General features: G+C 34.3%; 1 protein-coding gene across 9 annotated transcripts; it reads left to right on the forward strand.

The window, feature by feature from the left end:
- Positions 1–305: 305 nt before the first annotated feature.
- On the forward strand, positions 306–23,961 carry LOC128162739 (galanin receptor type 1-like). Of its 9 annotated transcripts, none has more exons than XM_052826088.1 (7): positions 306–326; positions 5,038–5,104; positions 5,498–5,556; positions 15,063–16,599; positions 17,449–17,569; positions 18,408–18,554; positions 23,695–23,961. In XM_052826088.1, the coding sequence occupies exons 4-7, from the start codon at positions 15,703–15,705 to the stop codon at positions 23,856–23,858; spliced, it is 1,329 nt and encodes a 442-aa protein (XP_052682048.1). In that variant the 5' UTR covers positions 306–326; positions 5,038–5,104; positions 5,498–5,556; positions 15,063–15,702; the 3' UTR covers positions 23,859–23,961. The 9 variants fall into 9 exon arrangements, with proteins under 9 accessions (XP_052682048.1, XP_052682047.1, XP_052682046.1 ...); XM_052826087.1 differs by lacking the exon at positions 306–326 and adding an exon at positions 1,548–1,621; XM_052826086.1 differs by lacking the exon at positions 306–326 and adding an exon at positions 3,722–3,844.
- Positions 23,962–26,001: the final 2,040 nt, after the last annotated feature.

A 26,001-nucleotide genomic window follows, 5' to 3' on the forward strand; every position in this document is an offset into this window, starting at 1 on the left:
AATTACCCCACAGTATACACTTCACATTTGGTGGGAGGAAGCACAGTGCTTGTACTATATGCACTATACACTGTGCTTAATTTCAATGAAATATTTGAAAGTTTAAAAACAAGATGAGATCAATACATTAGCATGTGGGGATCTAGAGGGAATGGTCGAGCAGTCCTGAGCCCCCCCCCCCTTCCTTTGATATTTTACGGAGAAGAGTTGTCTCTCTTCTGTAATGCACGCCAAAATATGAGCTTGTGTCGTGCTGATTTTTTGCAGACTTACAGGCAAGTGTGATGTATTAATGGCTAAGGTGTATGACTAGGGACTCAAAATAGGTAAGGAGAGAGAGAGAGAGAGAGAGAGAGAGAGAGAGAGAGAGAGAGAGAGAGAGAGAGAGAGAGAGAGAGAGAGAGAGAGAGAGAGAGAGAGAGAGAGAGAGATTTTCTACTGATCAGATTTGAAATGGTCGAAAGTAATTCTTTAAAAATAATTTTGGGAAAGGGGGGAAAGGAGGTTATTTTGAATGAAGAACCTACGACTAACGCATCGGCCCTGTTTTCTGTTTTGATACTTTAGTTAAGGTAAAAAAAAAAAATGAATGAAGGCGGTGTCGGATTACCCCGCGTAGTGCATGGGTTGGTAAATGTCAGCTTTCATTGACGATCGTATCCCACAAACTGTTCAGCTGTGGCTACATACCCTCCGAAAAAAAACTCCCTCTGGTATTATGAAGTGCATAATTATACTCGATGCAGTCACTACCGTGTCGGAAAACCCTTCCATCTAGTTTGATCCACTCTTCTTTGCTTGACAGATAGTGAAAATATTACCCCCTCTCTCTCTCTCTCTCTCTCTCTCTCTCTCTCTCTCTCTCTCTCTCTCCTTGAGTGTGTTTTTTACTACATGCATGCAAATTAATCTTTGGGTTTAACATTATTTAAAATGACACACCAAGCCGTGTGTTTACTGAATGGAATGAATGTAACATTCATGTTGCTGCTTGAGTCAATAGTCGTGTGTTAGTTCACGTTACCGTTGTGGGTTGTACATTTGTAGATGATTATGTAAATCTGTGTCGGTATTAATTAGCGTTAACAGCTGACACTTGGAATTTACTAAAAAAAAAAAAATGTGTGTAATAAATGTCAGGAACGCGAAAGACAGACGAATAGGAGAAGAAAGATGGATAACTGCTGACTTTTAGAATAATTCACTGAATTTAATTTTTTCAGGAAGCGTTGTATAATAAAAAAAAAATCATTCAACCAGATTGCTACAACTTCCAACAAACTATTAAAATTACCCCACCCCACCCCCCCCCACCCTAAAAATAAAATTCTTTATAAAAACATTACCTGAAATTACTGAACTCTGGGTTCAGCGCATTGATATAATTATATACAGTTCCAACAGCACTCCTAAAGTTTATACGGAAATACATCTATATATATATATATATATATATATATATATATATATATATATATATATATATATGCATATATATAGCAGGAAGAAATTAGGCACGTAAATTAATTATTAATTTACTTTCGTTTTGGAATAATTTTTGTACTTAAACAGCTAAACGCATCAACAGTGACCAAATCCGCTATCTCAAACATATGTACATGTAAGTAATGTTTATAATGTATATATTGGGACTTCTTGAGTGTTACAACCAACTTTAATTGTGTAATTAACAGAGGTTGAGTGGTAAATATATACAAAGTGGACTGTCAAGGTGGAGTCATCAGAGAGAGAGAGAGAGAGAGAGAGAGAGAGAGAGAGAGAGAGAGAGAGAGAGAGAGAAAGAGAGAGAGAGAAAGTTGGTTTCTAAGTCGATTTTTTAAAATCCTAAGTAGATATGTTGGTTTTTTTATTTCGCCGTCTTTTGTAATTCAGACAAAAAGAGGGGTGTTGGGGGTCATATTAGTTTTGGGAAGGTATTATGTAGAGGGTGTATGATAAAGTTATTTCTCTTACTATATCATAAATGCCAGATTGTACATTTTACATTGTATTTAAAATTAAGAACCAAAGACGTCACATACCATGTATAGGATGGGTTGGGGGGGGGGGGGTGGTTGGGATACTGTTGTAGCCAGCATGCATGGGGAGCCAAGACTCCTTATTTAATCAGATTTTGATGAGTCAGGTCATCAGATTAACTTGGACCATCTGTCAATTAAAACGACCAGCGAACGCGTCAATCGGCTGTAAAATCCCCCCAGATTAACCCAATTAGTATAGATATACATGTAGACCGTCAAGCTCGGTATTTTGCTGCCGGATTCTGTAGGGTACTATATATATATATATCGATCAGTTTTGGGCTACAGTAAAGGGAAATAAAGTATCTTTGACTCTCGATTTTATTTCATAAACGTTATTTCATCTTCGCTAGTCAGGGATTTTCGGCCAACTCCGTTTATGGGGAGCGGAATGGACCGAAAACCCTTGGCTAGCGAAGATGACGGTATCTAAACAGTATTTAAAAAGAATGACAATTCAAGTATTTTCCTATTAAACATTTTACGATGGAACATAAAAGCTGTCGCCTAATAAAGAAAACATCAAAAGTTAAAATACATGTATACCATTATTGAATTATTGGATTTGATCACGCCCCGACCAAAATTATCATCTCATAATACTCAAAGAACGATTCCTTATTCCTTATTCAAAATCATATTTAGTTAAATGCGTCCGTTTGGTGTAGACGTGTATATAAGACATACAAGTAGCTGCAACATAATGTAGTCCCGATTTTTTTTTTTTTGGGGGGGGGGGGGTAAACATCGGATTTAAAAAAAATCGGAGAGGGCTACATTATTGCAGCTAACGTACTAGTACCACAGTCATCACAATAGTACCGCTATTATAACAGTTTTAGTTCTTTTTTTTTTAAATAATGTATTCATGTACAGACATCCAAATATATATTTTTGTGATTTAAAAATTGAATTAAAAAAATAATAATAATCGGAATGAATTAATAATATCTTTAAATAGATAATAGCTCATGTGCAATTTGATTTCATTGTCATGTTGTAAATTTTGAATTTACCGGGTGGCAGTAAATACAAAATTTACAACATGACAATTAAGCCACCCAGTTAATTCAAATTTTCAACATGACATCTTTCAAACACTTGTAAACGTTCAAGTCAACGCAAGGTACTGACACAAGCTTTGGACAATACAATACTCTTGCGTGGGCGTATCTAGAGGAAAATGTAAACTTATTTCAAATTTCTCATAGTAAAATGAGTAAAAATAAACATCTGGCCCCCCAGCTCTTCCAACAAACAAAAGTATCCTTTGGACTCCACCCCAATGGACACATTTTCTGGTACCGTACATGATAAAGCTACAGAGTCTATATGGATAAGCATCGAATTTGTACATTTTATCAGTCCTCCTCGAGTATATAGTTGTTGACTGAGATCTGAAAGAGTTTTTATTTAAAGTCCGGGAGCCTTTAACAAAGTAGAGTTGTCGTTCTTACCAACATACTCAGACAGTGCATTTTTCAGGGGTGGGTGGGGGAGTTCAAAAGATATTGTTTTCCAAAGAAGGGGGGAACGAGACAGATACCTTTTTCCCAGAGAGAGAGAGAGAGAGAGAGAGAGAGAGAGAGAGAGAGAGAGAGAGAGAGAGAGAGAGAGAGGGGGGGTCTATTGATTAGATTTTTTTCCGGGGGGGGGGGGGGGTCCGGAACTCCTGACCCACTCTAGATCCGCGCCTGCCTCTGCTGAACACGTAAGAAACACAGGCCACAGTTTTAGTCTAATTGTTTAGACTAGACATAACGTAAAAACACTCATGTTTTGATGACCTGGAACTCGGCAAGGTAAGATCATACTGCATGTTCATCAGATGAGCACAATGACTATTTCATAGACGGCAGATATATACATGCCTCCATGGTCCACTTTCGGTTTGGTTAATTGGTACGTGTACATGCATATTGACTGACCTCGCTGTGCCTTCCTATATTAACAACATTTTCCACTTTAGTAAAACTTCTTTTTATTTAGTTTTAAGGTACATAATTTTTACGCAGCTGATCCTTGCAGTGTTATAAATGCGCCAAAGAAATTGACCTATTTAATTATTACTCCCGGCTAAATAAAAAAAAAAGTTATAGGTTTTTGACCTCATGGAAATTCCAAAACACAGATAGTGTGTGACGCTGTATACAGAATGTTGTATAGTGAACTGTAGGATAGTACGTGTGCTACCGAGGACTCGCAATACCCACACAGTAAGGCGAGAGAGAGAGAGAGAGAGAGAGAGAGAGAGAGAGAGAGAGAGAGAGAGAGAGAGAGAGAGAGAGAGAGAGAGAGAATATTGGGGGATGGTTGTGGAATATTGACGATATGTATTTTTTTTTTAAAACTAATATATTTCCTGATTGATATATGTGGAGTTGGGTGGATTATTTTGTCCCATCTCGTATTTTAGTCAATGTAGATATTTGAAAGCAGGTAGAAGAGAACATCGATATATACGGATTTAAAATAATGCAACTATTTTTGTCTTTAAAAAAAAAAACCTGTTTAAATGTACATGAAAAATGCCGTTCTAGCTAGGAAATGTCGATCTTGACTACTTGGTTTGTTTATATAGCTCGGGTTTTCCTGTGATATCAGCCCTGCTCTTTGAACAGGCACGTAGCCTCGGGGGGTGGGCTTGGGAGAGGGCATGCCCTCAACCCATTTTTTGTTTTTTTTCGCAGCAGACAATTTTCTTGAATATACATATAGAAAATGGAAATATCATGGAGTTGCTCCCATCCCCACTTTTTTGGAGAATGTAATAAATGGAAGTGAAAATAATGAATTCAACAGTGAAAAGTTTCAAGGAATACCCCCCCCCCTTCCCACCCTCACGGATTAGGACTTTCATGATTTTGAGAATTTCCATAATTTTGCTTGTCAAGATAATTTGGACGAGGCTCCCCCTTTCTAAAACGATGCTACGTGCCTCAACCCTGGTAAAAATAAAATGATAGCAGACTTGAAGTTTTATGAATTTGTACAGATATACAGACAGAACCCACTGCTTCATGCGATAGATCATCGAGCTACACCAGACAGACGTTTTATAGGTCAGTTTACAGGTCGCACACGAGCGTGCATGTTTTAACGCACGTGCATGTCAAGTTTGATAAATAAATCCTTTAGCCGTGATATTTCTAGTAACCGATATACAATTCAAACAGCAATAATTTCCATCCAAACGATTTAAACGATTTATCCAAGTTGGTTTGAATTCAACCCATGTAAATGCTTACACGCTTATAACAAACACAGATGATATAGACTATAGTTTCCTGTTTAAATATTTCATTTACTGACAAAGTAAAAATAAGAGTTATTTAAAATAACTCCGTAATCAAATATACTACAGTATACCCATCATGCAGTTGTGGACTTTTTATTTCGTTGCATAGTTAAAATATTTTTCTTTGATAATAATATTTTGCATTTCTGTTTTGTAGTTAATAGGAAATCATAGTTGGGACGATCCAACACACACAGAAATGTCAAGGACAAGCAGGTTAGTACAGTTAATGGAATCTCTGAATGGGATGAATGCGTATCTTGTTGTATTTCACGAACCCCCCCCTCCCCCCGTCCCCCATGCAACGGATGTTCAAAATATGGTTAAGTTGACCATATGTAAATTTGTTCTTAAACGTAAGTTGAAGAGCACGAAAAAAAAACTACTCAATGAAAAATTAATGACAATCTTGTTAAGCATGAAATATTTGAAATTAACATATGCTGCGAAAGTACAATGTATTTTAAAACACGAGTACATGTAATTGATTTGAAAATCTTAATGTACCGTTTATATTTCATTCAATTGTCAGATAGATGGAATTACAGATAAAAGTAAAAGCATGCTTTCCAATATTGCCAATAAATGAAAATCAAAACCCCGATTATGTGCTATATTATTACCTATTAGGCTTGTTACTGATTGACTACATACATATATCGGGTTGACCAATCTCATAGATGGCGAGGCGAAATGTTTTTTGATATGTTGACTAATCTATTATTTACCCTGTAGAGTGTGAATAATAAATACGTATGAACGAACTTGACGATTTGTAACTTTACAAATCTTTTTTAGGTCACCTGAGTCACTCAGGTGACCTATTGCAATTGGTCTTCGTCCGTCGTCGTGCGTCTGTGCGTCGTGCGTCGTGCGTTAACAATTTTACATTTTTAACTTCTTCTTGAAAACTACCAGGCCAATTGTTACCATTTTTGGTGTGAAGCATCTCTATGGTAAGGAGAATCTAAATTGTGAAATTCATGGCTCTACCACCCCTGGGGTGCCACAGGCGGGGCCAAATATGCAAAAAAAGCCAAATTTTCAAAAATCTTCTTCTCTACTCCCACGCATGTGAGGAAAAAACTGGTTGCATGGTTATGATGTCCATGAAGCCCTCTACCAAAATTGTGAAATTTATGGCCACAGGGTCAGGGGTTCTGGCTCTAGGGTGGGGCCAATATGGCCATATAGTAAAAATGTATTAAATCTTAGAAAATCTTCTTCTTTACTACCATATATGTTTTTTAAAAACTAAATGCATGATTATGATGTCCATGAAGCCCTCTACCTAAATTGTGAAATTCATGACCCCTGGATCAGGGGTTCAGGATCTAGGGTGGGGCCAATATGGCCAAATAGTAAAAATGTATTAAATCTTAGAAAATCTTCTCCTCTACTCCCATATATATTTGTTAAAAACTAAATGCATGATCATGATGTCTATGAGGCCCTCAACCTAAATTGTGAAATTCATGGCCCCTTGGTCAGGGGTTCAGGCTCTAGGGTGGGGCCAATATGGCCATATAATAAAAATGTATTAAATCTTAGAAAATCTTCTTCTCTACTCCCATATATATTTGTTAAAAACTAAATGCATGATTATGATGTCCATTAAGCCTTCTATCAAAATTGTGAAATTCATGACCCCTGGGTCAGGGGTTCAGGCTCTAGGGTGGGGCCAATATGGCCATATAGTAAAAATGTATTAAATCTTAGAAAATCTTCTTCTCTACTCCCATATATATTTGTTAAAAACTAAATGCATGGTTATGATGTCCATGAGGCTCTCTACCAAAATTGTGAAATTCATGACCCCTTTGTTAGGTGTTCAGGCTCTTGGGTGGGGCCAATATTGCCATATAGTAAAACTGTTTTAAATCTTAAAAAATCTTCTTCTCTACTCCCACACATGTGGGCAAAAAACTGAATACATGGTTATGATGTCCATGAGGGCCTCTACTAAAATTGTGAAATTCATGACCCCTTTATTAGGTGTTCAGGCGCTAGGGTGGGGCCAATATGGCCATATAGTAAAACTTTTTTAAATCTTAAAAAATCTTCTTCTCTTCTCCCACACATGTGAGCAAAAAACTGAATACATGGTTATGATGTCCATGAGGGCTTCTACTAAAGTTGTGAAATTCATGACCCTTTCATTAGGTGTTCATGCTCTAGGGTTGGGCCAATATGGCCATATAGTAATACTGTTTTAAATCTTAAAAAATCTTCTTCTCTACTCCCACACATGTGGGCAAAAAGCTGAATACATGGTTATGATATCCACAATCTCCTTTACCTAAATAGTGAAATTCATGGCCCCTTGGTCAGGGGTTCATGACATGAAGAGGGGGGGGGGGGGGGGCGCAATATGGCAATATATTGTTAATGCATATAAATAAATGTGTAAAAATTTTCTTCTATATTCTCACACATCTGTATAAAAAAACTGACTAATAATTATGTTTACCAGGAAGTCCACTACTGAAATTTTAATTTTCATGTCCCCTCAAGGATTGGTTTTGACTCTAGGGCAGGGCCAAAATGGATGTATAGATGTTAATGCATATAACGTTAAAAAATTATCTTCTTTACTCCCACACACCTGAAAGGAAAACTGAATTCATGATTTTGTAGACCAGATCTTTTAGTTTTTCACCAAAATTATATGTTTCACGGTTCTTTTTGAAATGTGGTCGTCATTACAAATTTATAATTTTTCTACTCCAGTATGAAACCTAATTAATTAGATGCATATATGAGACTCCGTGACAAGTTTGTGTATGGGATATATGCTACTCAGGTGACCGTTAAGGCCAATTGGCCTCTTGTTGTTAAAAACCATTCAGATTGCGTAGACAAATACTCTGAAAAAAAATGCTCGCGTTAAACTTTCTGATTGACAACATCTATGTAGTTTTTGGAAATCAGGTCTTCCAGCAATCTGTTGGAATTTTCTTGGGTTCCAATTGCGCTTTTTCTTTTAAAGCAGACCTATTTCTATAGGAAATATGAAGCATATTTTATTCAAAGACGTGCAAAAAGTCATCGAGCAGCTTTTTCAGATGATTTGTCAACAGAGTTAAAAGATATAATTGAATAATTATATGCTTTTCGGAAATACTAAAAAAAAATAGCAGTGACATTTTTTAAATGTTATGAAATATTTTTTTATATGTCAGAAAGAAATATCCATCATTTGGCAAACTATTATCTTTCAATTTACAAAAACACAAAAAAACCAATAAAAAATTCTTTAAAAATACCTAAAGTTTCACCAAATCATCTTTGTAATACTTGATAAGTATATGTATTATGGCCTTTTGGAAATTGGAATAAACTCTGGGTGTAAAGAATCACCGTAATTAAATCACCGAAATGTCGACGGGTTTTTCTGTTATCCCGATTACGACAAAGAGCACACTGCGGGTGTGACCGGTCAGTAGAGGATGCTTATCCATGGCACCTGATCCTACCTCTAACTATTGTACAGTAGAGGCCCGTGTTTGCTTTGCTCTTGTTCTGGTTTTTTTTTCGGACTTTTGATTTTGAACACAGTTTTTTTTTTTTTTACCATATTTCAATTTGAAAGAAAACTTCCTCGTCTTCTTGATGCAATGCTATCTTTATATATACCATATGACCATACTTAATTTTGCTACGTTTGTTAGTATGTTTGTAATAACTCCCAACTGACTAAATGTAGGATACATGCTTGCAGACCAATGGTACATCTGTACCACTTGCTTTAAAATTCGTGCAAATGTACCGAGGAAGTTTGTACCGAGGGAGTAAGCAGGAGTCATATTGCAGTCATCATAATCAGATTACAAAGTCTTAACCTAAAACCAACAGAACGGCCAGCTGTCACTAAGGGAAGCCGGGGGTAATCAAACGCATGCGTGGTTACTATAGATTAACTAAATTAGTGACAGTTATAGATCAGCATGGTCACTCCATGGTCAATCCATGGTCAATCCATGCGCAAAACAAACCCTGTTTCTTTGTTCGATATTGATCAGATCGGACCATTTCTTGATTGAAAATTGACGAAACATAATTAATTAAATGAATTTGATTTATAATGAATCAATTTGATTCAAAACCGTTTGGCAAAGTCACGCTTAATTGAAGTAACTTGAATGTTAAAACAAAATGTTTAAAACATCTAGAACCATTTTGAATAGAAGTTTTAGGGTGTACGACCCCCTCCCCATAGACACATTACACACACATAACCACACACCCACGAATAAGAATTTTAAAGATTGGCGGATTGGGTTTCTTGTTTTTATTTTTTGATTATTTTGCTTGTCAAGATTTTTTGATTAGTCTGGTCACCAACATTTAAAAAAGATGCTACGTGCTTTACAATTTTACTCGTGCACCAAAACAAGTTGAATAAATATGACGCTGGTATCAAGAAAAATAAGCATATATTGTGTAGATAAAGCCTTAGAGTTGGATAAAAACCTTGTTGATCTCAATGAGCAACGAATAAGATAAGTCGCACTGCTGTTGGACACTTCTACCCGAAATCCATGGAATGGATCAGGTCTTGTTAAAATGGCTCTACATGCCTATATTTAAATTTTCCAGTGTCTTTGTCTATGATAACACTACAAATCAATTTTGTAATGTATTGTCCAAAACATTTCATCAATGACTATTTTAATATTCAATCGTTCAATTGCACAACATTATGCAAATATAAGCAAAAGCAAATCATTCCTAGAATATTATGAGATAATCAAATACGGTCGAGGCGTGATCAAATCTATCATAAATCCCTTCGGGCTTTACTTGATTTGTTCATTCCCGACCGTATTTGTTCACATCATAATACTCAAAGAATGTTTCCTTATTCCTTTTAAAATATATTACGAAATTAATAAAAAAAAATGTTTGTTTATTTTCTCTCCTTCACCTCCTCATATTCATTTGTAACCATCTGTAAACCTATAAGGTCAGGAGTACGTTTGATCTAATATTTTTGGGTTTTTATTTTGTCACAAAGTGGCCATTAGTCAGTTTTGAAAAAAACCTTGGTTTCGAAAGTCTGCTGAATTGCTTGCAGTTTCTGGCAACTTGCAAAATCGGGCTTTGTTAGTTCTGTTTTAGATGTCATTCGATCAGCGTCGATCGAGGCGTTTTATCTAATGACATAACATCATTGTTTTTAATTGGGAAGCAAGTCCAAACATTAGCATGTTTGGATTTGCCTCACAATTAAAAACGATCGGTAGCAAAATATAAGCAGCAGCATTGCAACTTGAATATTTTTTATTTCACTAAATTCCATTTCTATATACAGTTAAACACGGTTATAGCGAGCACGCTTATAATGAATTGACGCTTACAGCGAAGTGACTTTCATTCCCCGTGACTATATTACATGTTGTAAACTTGACGGATATAACGAATTACGCTTATAACGAAGCTTATAACCCGTCCCTGGCGCTTCGTTATAAACATGTTTTATATACTGTACATAAACATATTAAGGAGTTGGTCCTTGACAAAATATCTGTCCTCGACTGTTTACGGTTTGTCGGGTTTGTTGGGGTATTGAAGACAATATCCATTGTATATAGAGATGCCTTTGGAGGAGTGGACACATACAACATACAGATTGGTCGTTTTTGTTCTTCAGGTAATGACAATATAATTTAAACAATGTTTAATATAACACTGTATCTAAGGATGACATGGTTCATGGTATCAAACTAATGTATTTCTACTTTTTTGAACAAAGCGCAAAATTTTGTTTTTTTATCTCCGAAATTTGAAACATAAATGTATTATATCCAAGAGTGCATGTAAATTTATTTGAATCAACTCCTAGCTCAAAATGTCCTAATAATGTATTTCATCTTTGAAAGTTGCAGAAAAATAGAACCAATTGAAGAAATGGAAAGATCTGAGGTAAACTATAACAGACATTTTCTACATTTGCATTTCATTTTCCAGTCTAAGAAAGCACATTTTCGCTAGCCAAGGATTTTCGGTCCACCCTTGGCTAGCGAATATGCAGAAAAGCAATCCAGGTGTGGAATATGAAATAGTAGTCAGGCATGGAGTTTGTATGTAGCAATTACATTTTGGTTACGTTTACAATGTTGCTAATATTTGTCACAGATTTAATAGAATGGAACATCATGAATGAGATTTATTGGATAATTTTCAATCATACTAAAATAGCTCATATACATGTAAATACTGAGCATTTTAATACTATAGAAAATAGTCTGGTAGTTAAATTAATAGTCTATTAAGTATTTATCTGATATTGTATGTTTTTGTAATATTTAGAATATTTTCTTACGTATTAACTATAGAACATGTAAATCGTCTATCGATTTAACTTATTTATATCCAGTTTTTGTCTGATGTAGGCTAGATTTATGGAAAATATAATCTTCAAAATCAGACGAAATGTATATTATGAAAAAATACGCGTATGAAATATGATTTTAGATTCAAACCTGAGTTAATCATAAATATGAAAGAAAATTTTAAAGGCAGAACATAAAAAAATCATACCGAAACTTTTAAACAACATTCATGTATAAATAATATGAATAATTTTTCTTTGTCAGGTTTAAAGAAGGAACAATTGTGGTAAGCGCATAAAAGGTAAAGCGACGCGAATTGCTATACGGCTCACAGAATTAAGAATTGCACTATTTGGCAGGAAGAATGTAAAGTGGATACCAAATTGTCAACGTGCAGCCATTTTGCCTTCGATGAAATAGCGCATGACACAGCTTCAGCGTTGAAATAATAACAAGGAGATTTCTCGTTTAGAAAACAGCTTGACAGAAGAGAACATTCAGGAGAAAAAGGAAATCTTAGGTCCCACCGTCACTAACTTTCCTCAAGTCAATACTCAGCCTCAAGTCTGAGTTTTTATCTCAAATTCATACACTTTTCCTTCAAGGATTTGAGTTTGGACTAAGCTGAGTGATTTGAAAATTTTGACATTTGCTTATTTGTGTGAAATATGTTTAAACCAGAAAGCGATTTTTGTGAGGTATTGCATTGGTAATGATTTTTTCCCTTACATTCTACGCGAACGCCGTAGTTTCATCATGCGAATGATAACTTTACGGTGGAATCTGAAAAAAAAAATAATAAAAGAAAAAATTGAAAACAAATGCAGTTCAAATAAATAAAGAAAACACCAGTGTCAAATACTTTTCTAAAATCACCGTATCAAACTAATTAGATGCAGTTCAATTGGTAAAGACATTGCTGCCTTCATTACGCTTGATTGCAAATAAAGATTAAACAAAATATTTATGCACTGAGATAATGGTGCATTTTGTAAACTCCATTTATGTTTGTTTTTGTTTCAAGTTTGTAATATATCAGAGATATGTAAGAGTCCAGTTAGAAAAAAACTCATGACTTTGAAATATTTTATCAAATTTAAAAGAAAGTTGTACACAAGAAATATACGTCACCTTTCTGTTGATGTCGTATTTTTTATCATTTATCCTATTTTTTATTGTTTGTGAAAGAATTTTTTTTAGAGAACTTAAAATGTATTTTAAGTGTAAAAAAACTTAATAAAATAAAGAAAATATCTGATAACACAGCTGTTTTGTTTTATATTAACAACAGTCACACAACGATTTTAAAATCAAACACAAATGACAGGTGTCAGAGGGGGTATCTAGTGTAGTGCGTACCTGTATTTGTCAACTCGTGTTCGATGCAATGATGATTAAAAACCATTGTATGTGTTACCCCACGGACGATCAGATGGGCTCGTTTTGTAATGCTTAAAGTTATGTAATTCTCCTTGAAAGACAAACATCATTATCATAATTCAATAATCACATGCCGTTTATCTTTGGATACATTAAAATGTAGGAAAAAATAAGTTTGTATAACTATTGTTCAACTTAAATTCATGTTAAGAGCATAACTGAAGCATCTGAATATGCCTTTTACGTGAATTTTATTGCGACCGTTGATAAAGGAAACCATAAATTGAATCTATTGACACAAAGAATGACCAACCTATCGACTTTTATGCAAAACAATTTGAACAAAGAATACTATTAATTTTACATGTGCTATCACTATCTACAATTCACGTATCTACAAAAATAATGATGTCAGTGTGCATTCACTGGGGTTATCATTTGTTAAAAAAATGTAGGGACATTAATTATTAATTGTCTTTGATTTCCTGAATGTGATTGCATTTTCACACCATATATTTGATTTCATTGAACAGTTGGTAAAAGCAACGCAGAAATCAGTTAGCACTTGGTTTTCCTTACTTTAGTCGTGAAGTCGTAAACATCTGATCATATGTAAAGATAAAGTTTGATCCAGAATTTCGGTTGTGGCGGTTATCGTTTAAATATAGATCATCCCTCGATGCTCGGCGGGATTTCCCCTGCTGCCAAATATTTGCACGTCTAAAATTAGATTAGGATTTACGTCACAACAAGATATTGAACAAGACTCTTGTAACGCACACGAATGTAAGCACTGGAATGTGCAACACGTGCACACTTACCGTGCAGCAAATAGGAGACTGTCGAAGCGGACATAACGAACAACACTAGGTTTGCAGTATTGAGGTCTCTGCTTATTTTGTTTTGTCCATGTTTCACGAACAGTGAAATGGACATGAACGTCTAGTTGGAATTGTGCTTTGAAACGGAGTGTCGATAACTTAATTTTATACCTTGTCTTTTCGGGACTGATCAACAAAGGTATGGTAATTTGTTTTACAGTAAAATGATGTCAAGAGAAACTGTGCGATACTGACTTCTGAATGTTAAGTATTATAAATATATGTTTTCAGTCATTACTAATGACTTCACCGGAACAATCGCTAGTTTAATGACCTTCTAGCTAAGTGCCCCGTTTCCTTCGCCGGCTGATGATGTAATTCTATTAACATTCATAGTTTTATAGATTGACGTTAGATATATAAAGCAAAACCGTCTGATTTTTTGCACTAAAGTATGCCACACAAGCTCTATCATCTATGAGATAAGAATGGAATAGATGCATCAAGAGAAAAATTGTGGATATATTCTAGAAACTTTACGAAGAATCCAGCAGAAGAATTTTTTTTTAAGAGTTTTGTTTTGAACATATATTTTTGTTTGTTGATAAACTAAGAGCCAGAGACATTGGAATGGCGTAGTTATTTCTCGCTGCAAAGATGAAGTTAACTGAACGATTGTCTTATTACACACAAACCAAATTTTAATCATGCATTAGTCCGTCTGTCAGTGTCTGTGTTACCATTTAACAATGTCGTCCGCCTATTCGTGATTTTATGGTAAATCGGTTCATCTGGTTTTTTCGATTTTATACATTCTGATTACTGCCACTGTCTGTTATTCTCTTCATTTGCCCATTGCGGTGTTTCTTCGTGTGTCTCTTACTCACGAAATAGGAGTCTTGGTAAATCCAACCATTTTCTGATCTTCCGCTGCAATGTTATGGCATCTGTATTGATCATAATCTAATGCCATCGATTGCGTTCAAAAGTAATATTATTTTAAGAGCTTTAATCCTAGAAGTGACATTCAACATAAACAGCAACATCATCAGAGCAAATGTTAATGACGAGTTTCAAAGTTAACGAAATAGAAAAATTATGCCTTATTTCAAGAAACTGTACATGTGGCGATGAACATTTTATATTTTTCAAATTTTATTTTCATACATTGAATTTTTATTTGTAGAGGTGAGGTTCTGAAGGCCTGAAGTTCTGAGTCCGGGCGTATCTGTTGAAAGTATTCAGCAAAAGTTTCAACATACCAGTTTCCACAAAATACATACCACTATAGGATCTATACGTCGTGAATAGTCAGTAAGCAATAACCTGATAACAACACAGCGACTGTAGTGGTGGGCTATAGAGTTGTCGTTATTACAGGGACGCTTCTCCAGGACAATTGATAACGCAGTGAAGCTACCACGTTGACAACTCCACAATTAATCAGCAAGACTGATTAAGTAAACTACACAAAGAATATACTTTGGAATGTAGATGTGAGTCAACGAATTTTAGAATTGAAGATTTCTGATAAGACAGGCAAATTAAATCTAGGGTATCAGAGGATCTTAATTATTAAATTGACCCAATTATCGCAACTACCACATCAAAACATCCGTATTACGTTAATACACTAAAAACTATTCCTCGGAATGGACCACACTTTGTCACTATAATACAACAATCTGATGAACGTGTTTTCATAAGGGGAAAGGGGAGTCACCAAATCATGCTTGTCAATTTCTTTCGTCCATATTCCGTCTTTTCTGCGTAACAAATTATTTTTTCTAGATTTTAAGGGTTGTATTGAAAGAAGGTATTGAAAAATGTTAGCAAATATAACGGAAAGTATGGTAGGAATGGCGTCAAATTTCAACGTCCACGTGTCATGTGATGATCCCGAAGAACATGATCACTTCTCACCGGTATTCACCTTTTTTATCATTACGTGGCTTGCCGTCATCTTTGTGGCGGATCTAGTGGGTAACACTTTAGTGATAATTGTGATCTTAAAAAACCCAAGCATGCGAGAACGAGGCGAAACGACCAATTTTTTCCTGCTCAACCTGGCCATCGCTGACCTTTTGGTCACCATTGTGATTCCATTCTCGATTCACTCTGCCTACAAAGAGTGCTGGGACCTGTCCATGTCCATCTGTAAATTCAACTCGTTCCTCGTAACACTTTCTCTACTTACGTCCATACACACGCTGATGTATATCAGTATCCACAAGTTTGTCAGCGTTCGACGAGTAGCCGTCATGAACAATTTCAATGACCCGGTGTCTCGTAGAACTTCATTTATCCTAATTGGGTTGGCTTGGATCTATGCCCTCATTTTCAGCATCTTGACAGTTATGTCAGAACCAATATTCAAAGAAAAAACTCTGCAGTGCGGACCAAGATACCCTGTGATCGGAAATAAGACATTCTTTCTTCACATTGCGAACCAGATCGGAAATCTGTTCATCCCTCTCGTTATATTAACTTTTTGTTATATCCGGATATTCATGTACATCAGACATCATACCCACGAACAGCGGCGAATGTCATCGTCTTCAGGTGAGGCGAGTAACACGCAGGGTGAGAGGGGTGTGACCTTGACCTTGGTAATCGTCCTTGCCTGTTTCCTGCTGTCATGGTTACCCTACATTGTTTACACCAACTACGGGGCCATTGTGAAGGATAAAAAGAATGACATACCCTACTATCTAAACCCGTTGGTAAGTTTATTCTTAGGAAACCGGCAGTTCAATATCTTTTCTTGATTTGTTATATGATATGGGCAAATGCTAAGAATTAATAAGCATGCTAGAAGGCGATTACGAAAGCCACCCGTATCATTTACATGTACGATGGTTTTGAAGACCAGAATCACGCCATTCTATTCAAAACCCTTGTTCGTTTGAGTGTTTTAAGATATGTTTACCTAAAGAATAATGAGACTACAATTGTTAAATCTATTATTATACTATTATAAAATCAATGGTAAATAAATCACTTACAGATAAAAGGTTAAGTACGAGTTGTAAGTTACAAATTGCAGTGTACATGATAAAACCGCCATTACTGTGGAATCATTTAAATTCGTGTGGGCCAATTTTCGTGGATTATGGATTTTTTGCTCGTACATAAGCATTTTAATTAATGGATGCGTCGGTTTTAATTTTCAATAAGAAAACAGACCTTTTAAAATTTGTTTTCGACCAGGATGTAATTTCGTGGGGAAGAGATACCCACGAATACCACGAAAATTGAGCCACTACAAATTCTAATGATTCCACAGTATACACTTTCAAACTCACAATCACATGCAAATTTTAAACGGAGAATATGTATATAATCAATTACACTAGTGTGTAATATTGAATTCAATAAATGAATCGAAAAGGTATCATGTATTTTGAAACTTATAAGCTTTTATCTACCGGTATTTTCAGCACAACACGTGTTTTAGTTATATAACCCACTGGTTAATACAATATTTTTTTTTCCTCAAAGACTTGCTAACGTTAATCGTTATATGATACAATGAATAATCAATCTATCAATTCATATTTTTTTATTACCAGGCGTACTGTTTTGGCTACATGAACAGCGCCTGTAACCCGCTGATCTACGCGTGGAGAATCCCGAGATTCAGACAAGGATACAAGGACATATTCAATAAAACCAAGTACTTTGTCACTATTGGTCAGTATGCGTACTTTTGTATAAGTAAATTCTGTGATTAACCAAGTAACCTCTAATGCGCCATGAAGATGCATTATTTATAGATTTATTCACCAAACAAAGGTTGGTGAATAATAACTTCAAATTTAACAAAGAAATATAAACACTATGAAATGCTCAAAATTATTCGACTATTTTAAAAGAAATGTAATTCTAAATGGGTTTTCTGTTACTTTGTCCAAAGAGAAAGAAAGGAAAATGACGCCGCTCTCGTCGGAGTCTGTAAAACAAACTAGGCTGGAAAATTATCCCCTCCCTCTCTCTATCTCACTCTTAAAATAAAAAAAATACAAAAATAAGATACCTTTTACATTTCCTAATCATATATTTTAATTGATTTGTGGATAGGTGCTGATTTATTCTATATCATTTTTAATGATAGCATCCATGAACATGTAAACAAGCCAACATTTTGTAGTATTATAACATAGGTACAAAAACATGCTAACTTTTATCAACTTGCGTATGTTCTCTAGATCCAAAAGTCTTATCAAGTAAAAATCACAGGCCTAGCGTTTCTTACTGTAGGCAAACTTGATGCACAGTGCCTTATGTGCAGGGTCAGTGGTTGGTACTCCACCTTATGCAATAGCCAGGGTCTATCGTCTTCTTGCAATTTAAAACATAACCTTGAGACGTGTTTCTTTACGATGCATATTAAGATATGTAGACATCTGGTTTCTCTGAAATATCTTTCAGTCAGTGTTGAATTCTCTTAATTGTAACCTTCTATTTCCCGATCTTGTCTTGGTGTTTTCTTGGTTTCTTTTGGAAAATAATACTTCCTTGGATATTCTAGTTGACGGAGGTCGAAGAGTTCGGCGCCCTGTCACCCCTAGTATGGTCGAAAGCGAGGCTGGCCGACGAATGTCCGCCGCTCGAACGTCTATCAGTGATGTTCGAATTTCCTCGAGCGGTCGGCCATCTTTGTCCGAGCTAGGATTGGGTAAAGCAACCAAATGATATATCCCTGCTTGCTCTAATTTGGAAACGGAAAAATATCACAAGATAGATCGCTTGATCAGAAATATTGTTTCACAAAATATCTATCTAATGTTTTGGAACCAATGATTTTTCTTATCGCTTATGCGATGCTCAAAACTGTGTTATCGCAAGCTCTCAGAACCGAAACTGTACGATTTCTAAGGGAAAATCCACAAAAATCATAACCCTACCTATATAAATTGTGTTAAAAAGAAGCGTGCCTTAAATTTTGAGGAAAGAAACTCTTTTTCCACGATAACGTGTAATTATATATGTACATGTATTAGAATACCAGGATTCATAATCTACATATTTTATCGTTTCCAAAAGAAAATATATATATACAAACAAACCATGAGATTTGCGGTTTTTTGGTTGTTATAATTTCTTTTTATTTGCCATTTACAAGTAGAATTATCCTGTTTTTTTAACCACACATTGATGCCTTGAAAGAAGAATTATTTTTTTCTTTTATTTTTGTTTTGTTATTAGTTTTTTGTTGATATAATTTTTCTTGCGATCGGTTTGGTTTTAGTTTTAATCATCTGATAGACCTTAGAACAGCTATAAATAACAAAAGTCATACAGGCAGTGACCTTGGACGACCTACTTTTATTCTCATTTACATGTATTTTAATGCTAAAATGAGCTAATGGGATCATTGAACGCTAATTTTAAGTGAATGCTCTAGTTTGCGAGGATAATGGCTGCTAAAATTATCAATTGGAATTCTCTGCTCGAAGCTGCAATTGATGCTAATGTGACTTACTAATGCTTTTTCAATGGTCAACATAGAAAAGCAATTATTGTTTTATTTCATTTAAAACCGCTTAGAAAACTTTTTTTTTCAATTAAGGAAACATTTAGAAATGGTATCCATGGCATTTTTGGGAGTAAGTTATGTCGAAAGATCCAATTTGTAAACTGAAACAAGGCATTCATTTGAAAAATAATAAGTTTTCCTTAGTGATTTATTCGGGATATGAAGGTAGTGACATTGCAGAAAAAATACATAACCTGCGTTAGCGGGTTATGGAAATTTTTCCTACAATGATCGCTACCTTCATATCCCGCATGAATCATCAAAGAAAGCATTTTATTGTTCATATTAACATCTTTCTTTTGACTAATTAATATATTGATTACGAAAAGTAAGTAAAATTCACTAAAGTACTGTAAATGTACATAAGTACTTTAGCTAAAAGAAACAGCCAAATCGTCTACTGTGAGACTTTGAGTCTGATATCATCGTGATTATTTCGTGCAGTCCGTGATATTTCTTAGGTCGCTGTAGATTTTGACTAATCGATAAACAGTGCGTGTCAATTTCATTCATATCAGTTTCTCGTCGGTTTCAGCCGCTGTAAGATTTCGACCAATTGATAAAAGGGGCTTGTAGATTTCAGTCTGGCTGTTTCTATAGAAGTATGAATCGACTTTAAGTTTCCGTAAGAAATACAGGGAATCATACTTGGTAGATGTAAATATTGTGCTATATGTCATTATTATAATAGATAATTACAAGTTCAACATTCAACCTACAGAGAAAAAATCACACAAAGTAGATTTGCAAAGCGTTGGTTTGAATGTATTTTGAAAAGAATTATGAACTGTATATTCCTTTTTTACGCGAGTAGTGAATCCAGTTGCGAGATTATAAAATACATTCAGTTTCTTCTGTCCTCGCTTTTAATGAGGAATCTATGCAATTTATTTTCATATGAAATATTTATTTGTAAATGATTAAATTTCTCAGTTTAGTTAAGCAAAATAAAACAACCCAATCTTACACTTGGGATCAGTTTCGGTCCTACTTTCAGAATGGATGAACTACGGCTATCTATGTTTATTGGTGTTGCATGAAGATAAGTCGAATATTCACCGTGTGTTTATTAGAAATCTCTCTTACAGCTGTAAACTGTTGAATGATAAGTACGCTCATAAACAAGATTCTGATAGGATATGTTTCACAATTATTCAATTGTTTGACATGCATACAAGCTGGGGTTTTTAAAAGTGGCATTTTTATAGTTCAATCCACACTTTGCAAAGGTTGTTCCCCTTTGTGGTGTCAACTCAAAGGTCAAGAGGGAAAACAACTTTTCCCTTCTTTATCAGAGTTGGGGTCAATTACTTTGAAAAGTAATTAATAACTTTCAAATACATTGACAATACTATCAATTACTTGCAATTACAATTACATTGATTTTTTAAAATGTAATTAATTACTCTCAATTACTTTGATAAATATAATTAATTACATTTCAATTACTTTATTTTTATTTTTTTAAATCTTGAGATCATATACATATATTAACGACATTAAGATATACAGGGCTTTATGTACGGTTATTTTTTTAAAGGTTGTATAGTTCAGTTCAGATCAGATTTCTTGAAAATTTTCTTTAAGATTTAATTCATTAAGTACCGTTGAGTTCATTTTTGGTTCTGAATAATATTTTCTCTATAGTGAATTAATTTTTATTCACATATTAAAATTATGTTTATTGAGAAAGTACAACTGTTGGCAGTACAGCATATCAGTATATAAATATTAATTGCTATTATTCACAAGAATGAGATATTTTGATTCCCTTTAGTCTAAAATCAGTTCAGTTCAGTTCAAAATCAATTGGGGTTCTTGGGTATTGGAGGAGTTCACACCTCCACAAAATTAGATCTTTACCTATTGCTCTGGGCAGTGTGTCATACTGTATAAACATATGAAATATTATGGGACATTTAATTATTGACGTATAAACAAAAGTCCATTCCAAACATGTATAAAATATATTTATCATTATAAGACACCTTTATTATATCTTAAACTTGAAGAAAAGTAATTGAAATGTAATTGAAAAGACATTGAAAATACACAATATTTTTGGAATGTATTTAAATACACTCAATTACTTGTAATTGAAGACAGACTCAATTTCCAATTACTTTCAATTACTTTGAAATATGTAATTAATTACACTCAATTACAAATACTTTTTTCAATTACCCCATCCCTGTTCTTTATGCAACCAAATACGTTTGCTTCCTGTGGAGAAATCTCTTGGAATTTAATTTATTCCTTCGATTTATTCCTCCCAAGTTGGGGCAATCTAAATTCACATCGGAAGTGGATATATAATGTCAAATGACGAAGTTACAACCATCTAAACTACAAAGGCTACTGTGAGAAATATATGGGGTTTTCCCCAAAGATGGCGACAAGGGACATAATTTTGTAAAGTGTAGATTGGTCTATTGATGAGAGGATTTGATGGTAGTGGCCATTTTTGGACTGTATTAATCTCACTGACAAAGATAGCTTTGTGTGAAAATATAGCACAATATCCACATTAAAAATATAAAATACATTCTTCTTTACTAAATATTAGTTTTTTATCTTAACTAACTACCGTATATCCGATAATTTTTGCGATAACATAATTTTTACTTTTTCGCGATGACTTTTATGTCGCAAATAATTGAAAACGCAGATATTATATTCTGTACCATTTTCTATAAGAAACTTTTTAAATCGCAAAAAAATGACAGACGCAAATATAAAATGCTACATATTTTCCCAATTTTTGAAAATTTTGTGACACGCGAAAAAACCTCGGTTATACGGTATATCTTAAAATTTTAGGCACATCTAATAGTTAATCACTTGACCATCCAGCCTCCTTGATTAAGACTCTATATCCAAAGTGTCTTGTCAATAAATGAACATGTTTGTTGGAAAGATATCTAACAGGCTTATAATGTTAAACTATATCTTAAAAGTCTATAAGAGATATTTCTTTAATCAGTGTTAAGGTGATGTTATCCATCTTGAAAATGAAAATATGTTACCACTCATCCTACTATCGCGTCCAACCCAAAATTCTTTACGTAATGTCGTTTATTGTATTATATCATATATATAAGAGGTTAATACAAGTGTAAGAAAGACACATGGATTTTTTTTTTTTTACTATTTATAGTTTTATGAAAGCAGTCGTGTTGTTCAATTTGGTGTAAATTTCGGGTTTCTCATTCAGAATAAGAATTTAGCACTAACCAGTATAAAACGGCAATCGTGACAGTGCTTGCACTTTGATTGAAAAATAATAACTTAAAATTTATTTAAAGTGCGTTAGATTTGGGACTAAATCACGCAATTCGGGAAAAATCCATTTTTTGCGTTGAAATGGTCTCAAATTTAACGCACCTATAACAAAACAAGGGACGTTAATGACCGAAATTTAAAGAGTGTAGATATGTAAAGTGCGACGTACCGTGTACTTAAACAATAAACATTCAGGCCAGTCTTAGACGGAATGAGTTGTGTACGTGTGTGGCAACATTTCGAAAAGGATATTACATACAATTGTTACTTTTTGTTTAGTTTTGTTTATTGTATGTATGTGTTTCTGATTGGTTCTGTATGAATTGGTTTTTTGTCTTGCATGCTGTCATGTCTGTGTTCCTATAGTTTGTATACTAGTTCCTAACGAATGAACCTTAGTCCTATACCTTAATTCTAAGAACCTTAGGGGTATCTTTATGGCAACCGGTAAAATAATCAAAAATTTAGAGCATAGTGAACCACATTACTTAATATCATTTAGTAGAATGACGATAAGGTAAGTATGGATGTAATCACCGTGCTATACCAATCAAGTTTTATTTTTGTCGAAATCTTGGAAACTTTTTCATTTCATTACATTATTGATAATGAATAAATTAAGTATATATCTTCAAGTTATTAAATGTTCTTTGCTCCTACCTGTATCATGGTTCTATGGCCTAATGGTCCCGATATTGGTTCATGTAAAACATTTCAAGTGTATGTTTCATTTCCATGTTAACAAAAAATACCCACACGATAAAGGCTTAGGATTTTAGATGATTTCATATTTTTTGACGTCCAGAACCTAATGTATAATAACCTTCAGGATTAAATGTATGTCAGACTATGTAAGACTTTGGAAGTGTGAAACTACGAAGTGTGAACTACGTTTAGAAGGAAGAAAAGGATGTGATGATTAATGAAGTAGATAACACACGAAGTACGGATCTTTCCGGTAGCTCACTTCATCTAGGCTTATATTTTTATTCAACAGATAACGTTCCTTCCAAAACAGGGGACGAAAGCGAAGAAACCACATCATTATCAGTCAACGGTCAGAAAGCATCTGATTACAAAAGGTCAGCGCCACAAACAGAGAGACTCACTTCTATTGAGGAAAAACAGGCAGAAGATGTATTTAACACCGATCAGTTATAGCCAATTAACTTTAGTATAGAAATATATCTTACATAGAAACCCTCTATGCTATTTGACGATAGATGTATTTGTGAAACCATATTGCAATAAAATTGTTAATTCATTTTCTTTTTAATTATTTATTTAGCATACATTCCAAGAGTCCTTGTGTGTATTTTAGTAATTTTATTCCAGTTTTATATCGTATATATCTATAGTGCATTTATAAAAATGATAATCTGTACATCAAATAGAATGTTTTCTATTTTAAATACAAAAGGTTTTATGTGTAAATGTTTTGTAGTGTACGTCAAATACCAATATAATCTGTTATATTAACAGTATATTTGAATTTACGCATTTCAAATTGAATCTAAGACTATTCAGTTTGTACTTATCTGAACTCTTTGGAGTGATTAAGTTAAAAAGAAAATGCTACATCTATGAAGTAAAATTTAGTGAGATTCCATTTGGCTAATAAATCGAAGGTGTTTCCATGCCCCAATTAAATTGAAAATCGAAAAGATTTTAATGATACCATACAATTTTCACATATCAGGGTCAGAAAATTTACTTGATTTATTTTGAAAATTGCTTTGTAAAATGTTGTCATTTTTTAAAGTACAAAATTTGTTAGATACTGCGAAGAAAAGTTTCGGTACTTGTTAATAAATTAGCTTTTAATTAGCAAAAGAGTTATATTGATATGCACTATTTTTAGAACTAATAAATCAAACTAACATCAGATATTGACTTGGTTACGACGATAGACATTCAGCCTGAATTTGCCATACTCCATACATACATACTTGTAATTGAAGTATAACACAAATCAAATAACTTTGTCTTTAGTTTTTATAATACAGGTCTGGATAAGGCTTGGTCGCGGACATTAGTAGCCGCGAACCAGCTTATCGGCAGTTGATCGCGAAATAAAGTCACCCCGAATAAAAATTGGTTTACATAAACTCTCATCTTTTAATCATAGCGTTGAATTTTTATGTATCCTTATAAGAAAAAAAATTGAAGAAAGGGTTTTAAAAAAGGAAGGCAAATTATAGGAAGCACAAAAATTTAAACATGAACAAGTTATTCAATTAACTTACAAGCCATTATCAAAATTACATGTCTTCATTTGTTTTTGCCATATGGAGATAACTACAGTAGATAATATACAATGCATGTATTAAAATGTGAAAAAAAAAAATTATTATAAAAAAACCTTCAAATGATTGTCAATGCACATCTTGTGATGCTTTATATTCAGTGACACATCACCATTCCAGCCCGAGGGAAAATCAAATGGACTACGATGACTCTTTATCTTCAATTGTTAATGGTCAACACATGCGCGGATCCAGAAAATTTTTCCAGGGGGGGTCCGAAGGATAATTGTGTTTGCCAGGGGGGTCCGAGGCATATTTTCGCGATAATTTTACTATCTAAATTTAATAAATTTTCATTTTCCAGGGGGGGTCGGGACCCCCCCGACCCCCCCTCTAGATCCGCGCATGGTCAACAATGGCGAGTAGTCACACTCGAGGTTTACATTCTAAAATATCATCAAGAGTAACCCTATCCATATAATACACACAAATAAAACGAATGAAAATTGATATGGGATGAAATCAACAATTTACTTGTATGTTTTCTAGGGAATTGACTCACTTTTTTTCGCGAAACATAACATACTTGAATAACGATTTATTTTGTTTCTTTTCAATAAGTAAATTATAAAGAATGAATTGTCCTTTTTAGAAATAATTCATTAATAATTGATCAGTAGCATAATGCAGACTCCAGCGATGTAATTGTAGCTTTACAACCCACACCACTGATCACGAATTGAGTTTAATGGTGTAATTATACAGCCGTTCGGTGTCCGTTAGTCGTAAAAATGAAAGAATGGTTTTGATTTTGTTCCAAAAGCACACGTTTTGGTCGCATAGATCTGTCCATTTCCCACAAGATATTTGAACGACACAATTTCTAAAGACGCTGGACGAAGTGATAAAGGACCGTGCAATAGAGATTCTGTTACCTATTCCGTCACCGGACTACAACAGGCCACATTACCAAAGTGATTGAGGTAGGGCTGCATGGCAAAAATACATTGTAACATTTTTACAAACACGCGATCTATATTACTGGGGCATAAAAGTGT

This window comes from Crassostrea angulata, chromosome 9 (genome assembly GCF_025612915.1).
Source record: "Crassostrea angulata isolate pt1a10 chromosome 9, ASM2561291v2, whole genome shotgun sequence".
Taxonomy (NCBI): Eukaryota; Metazoa; Mollusca; class Bivalvia; order Ostreida; family Ostreidae; genus Magallana; species Magallana angulata.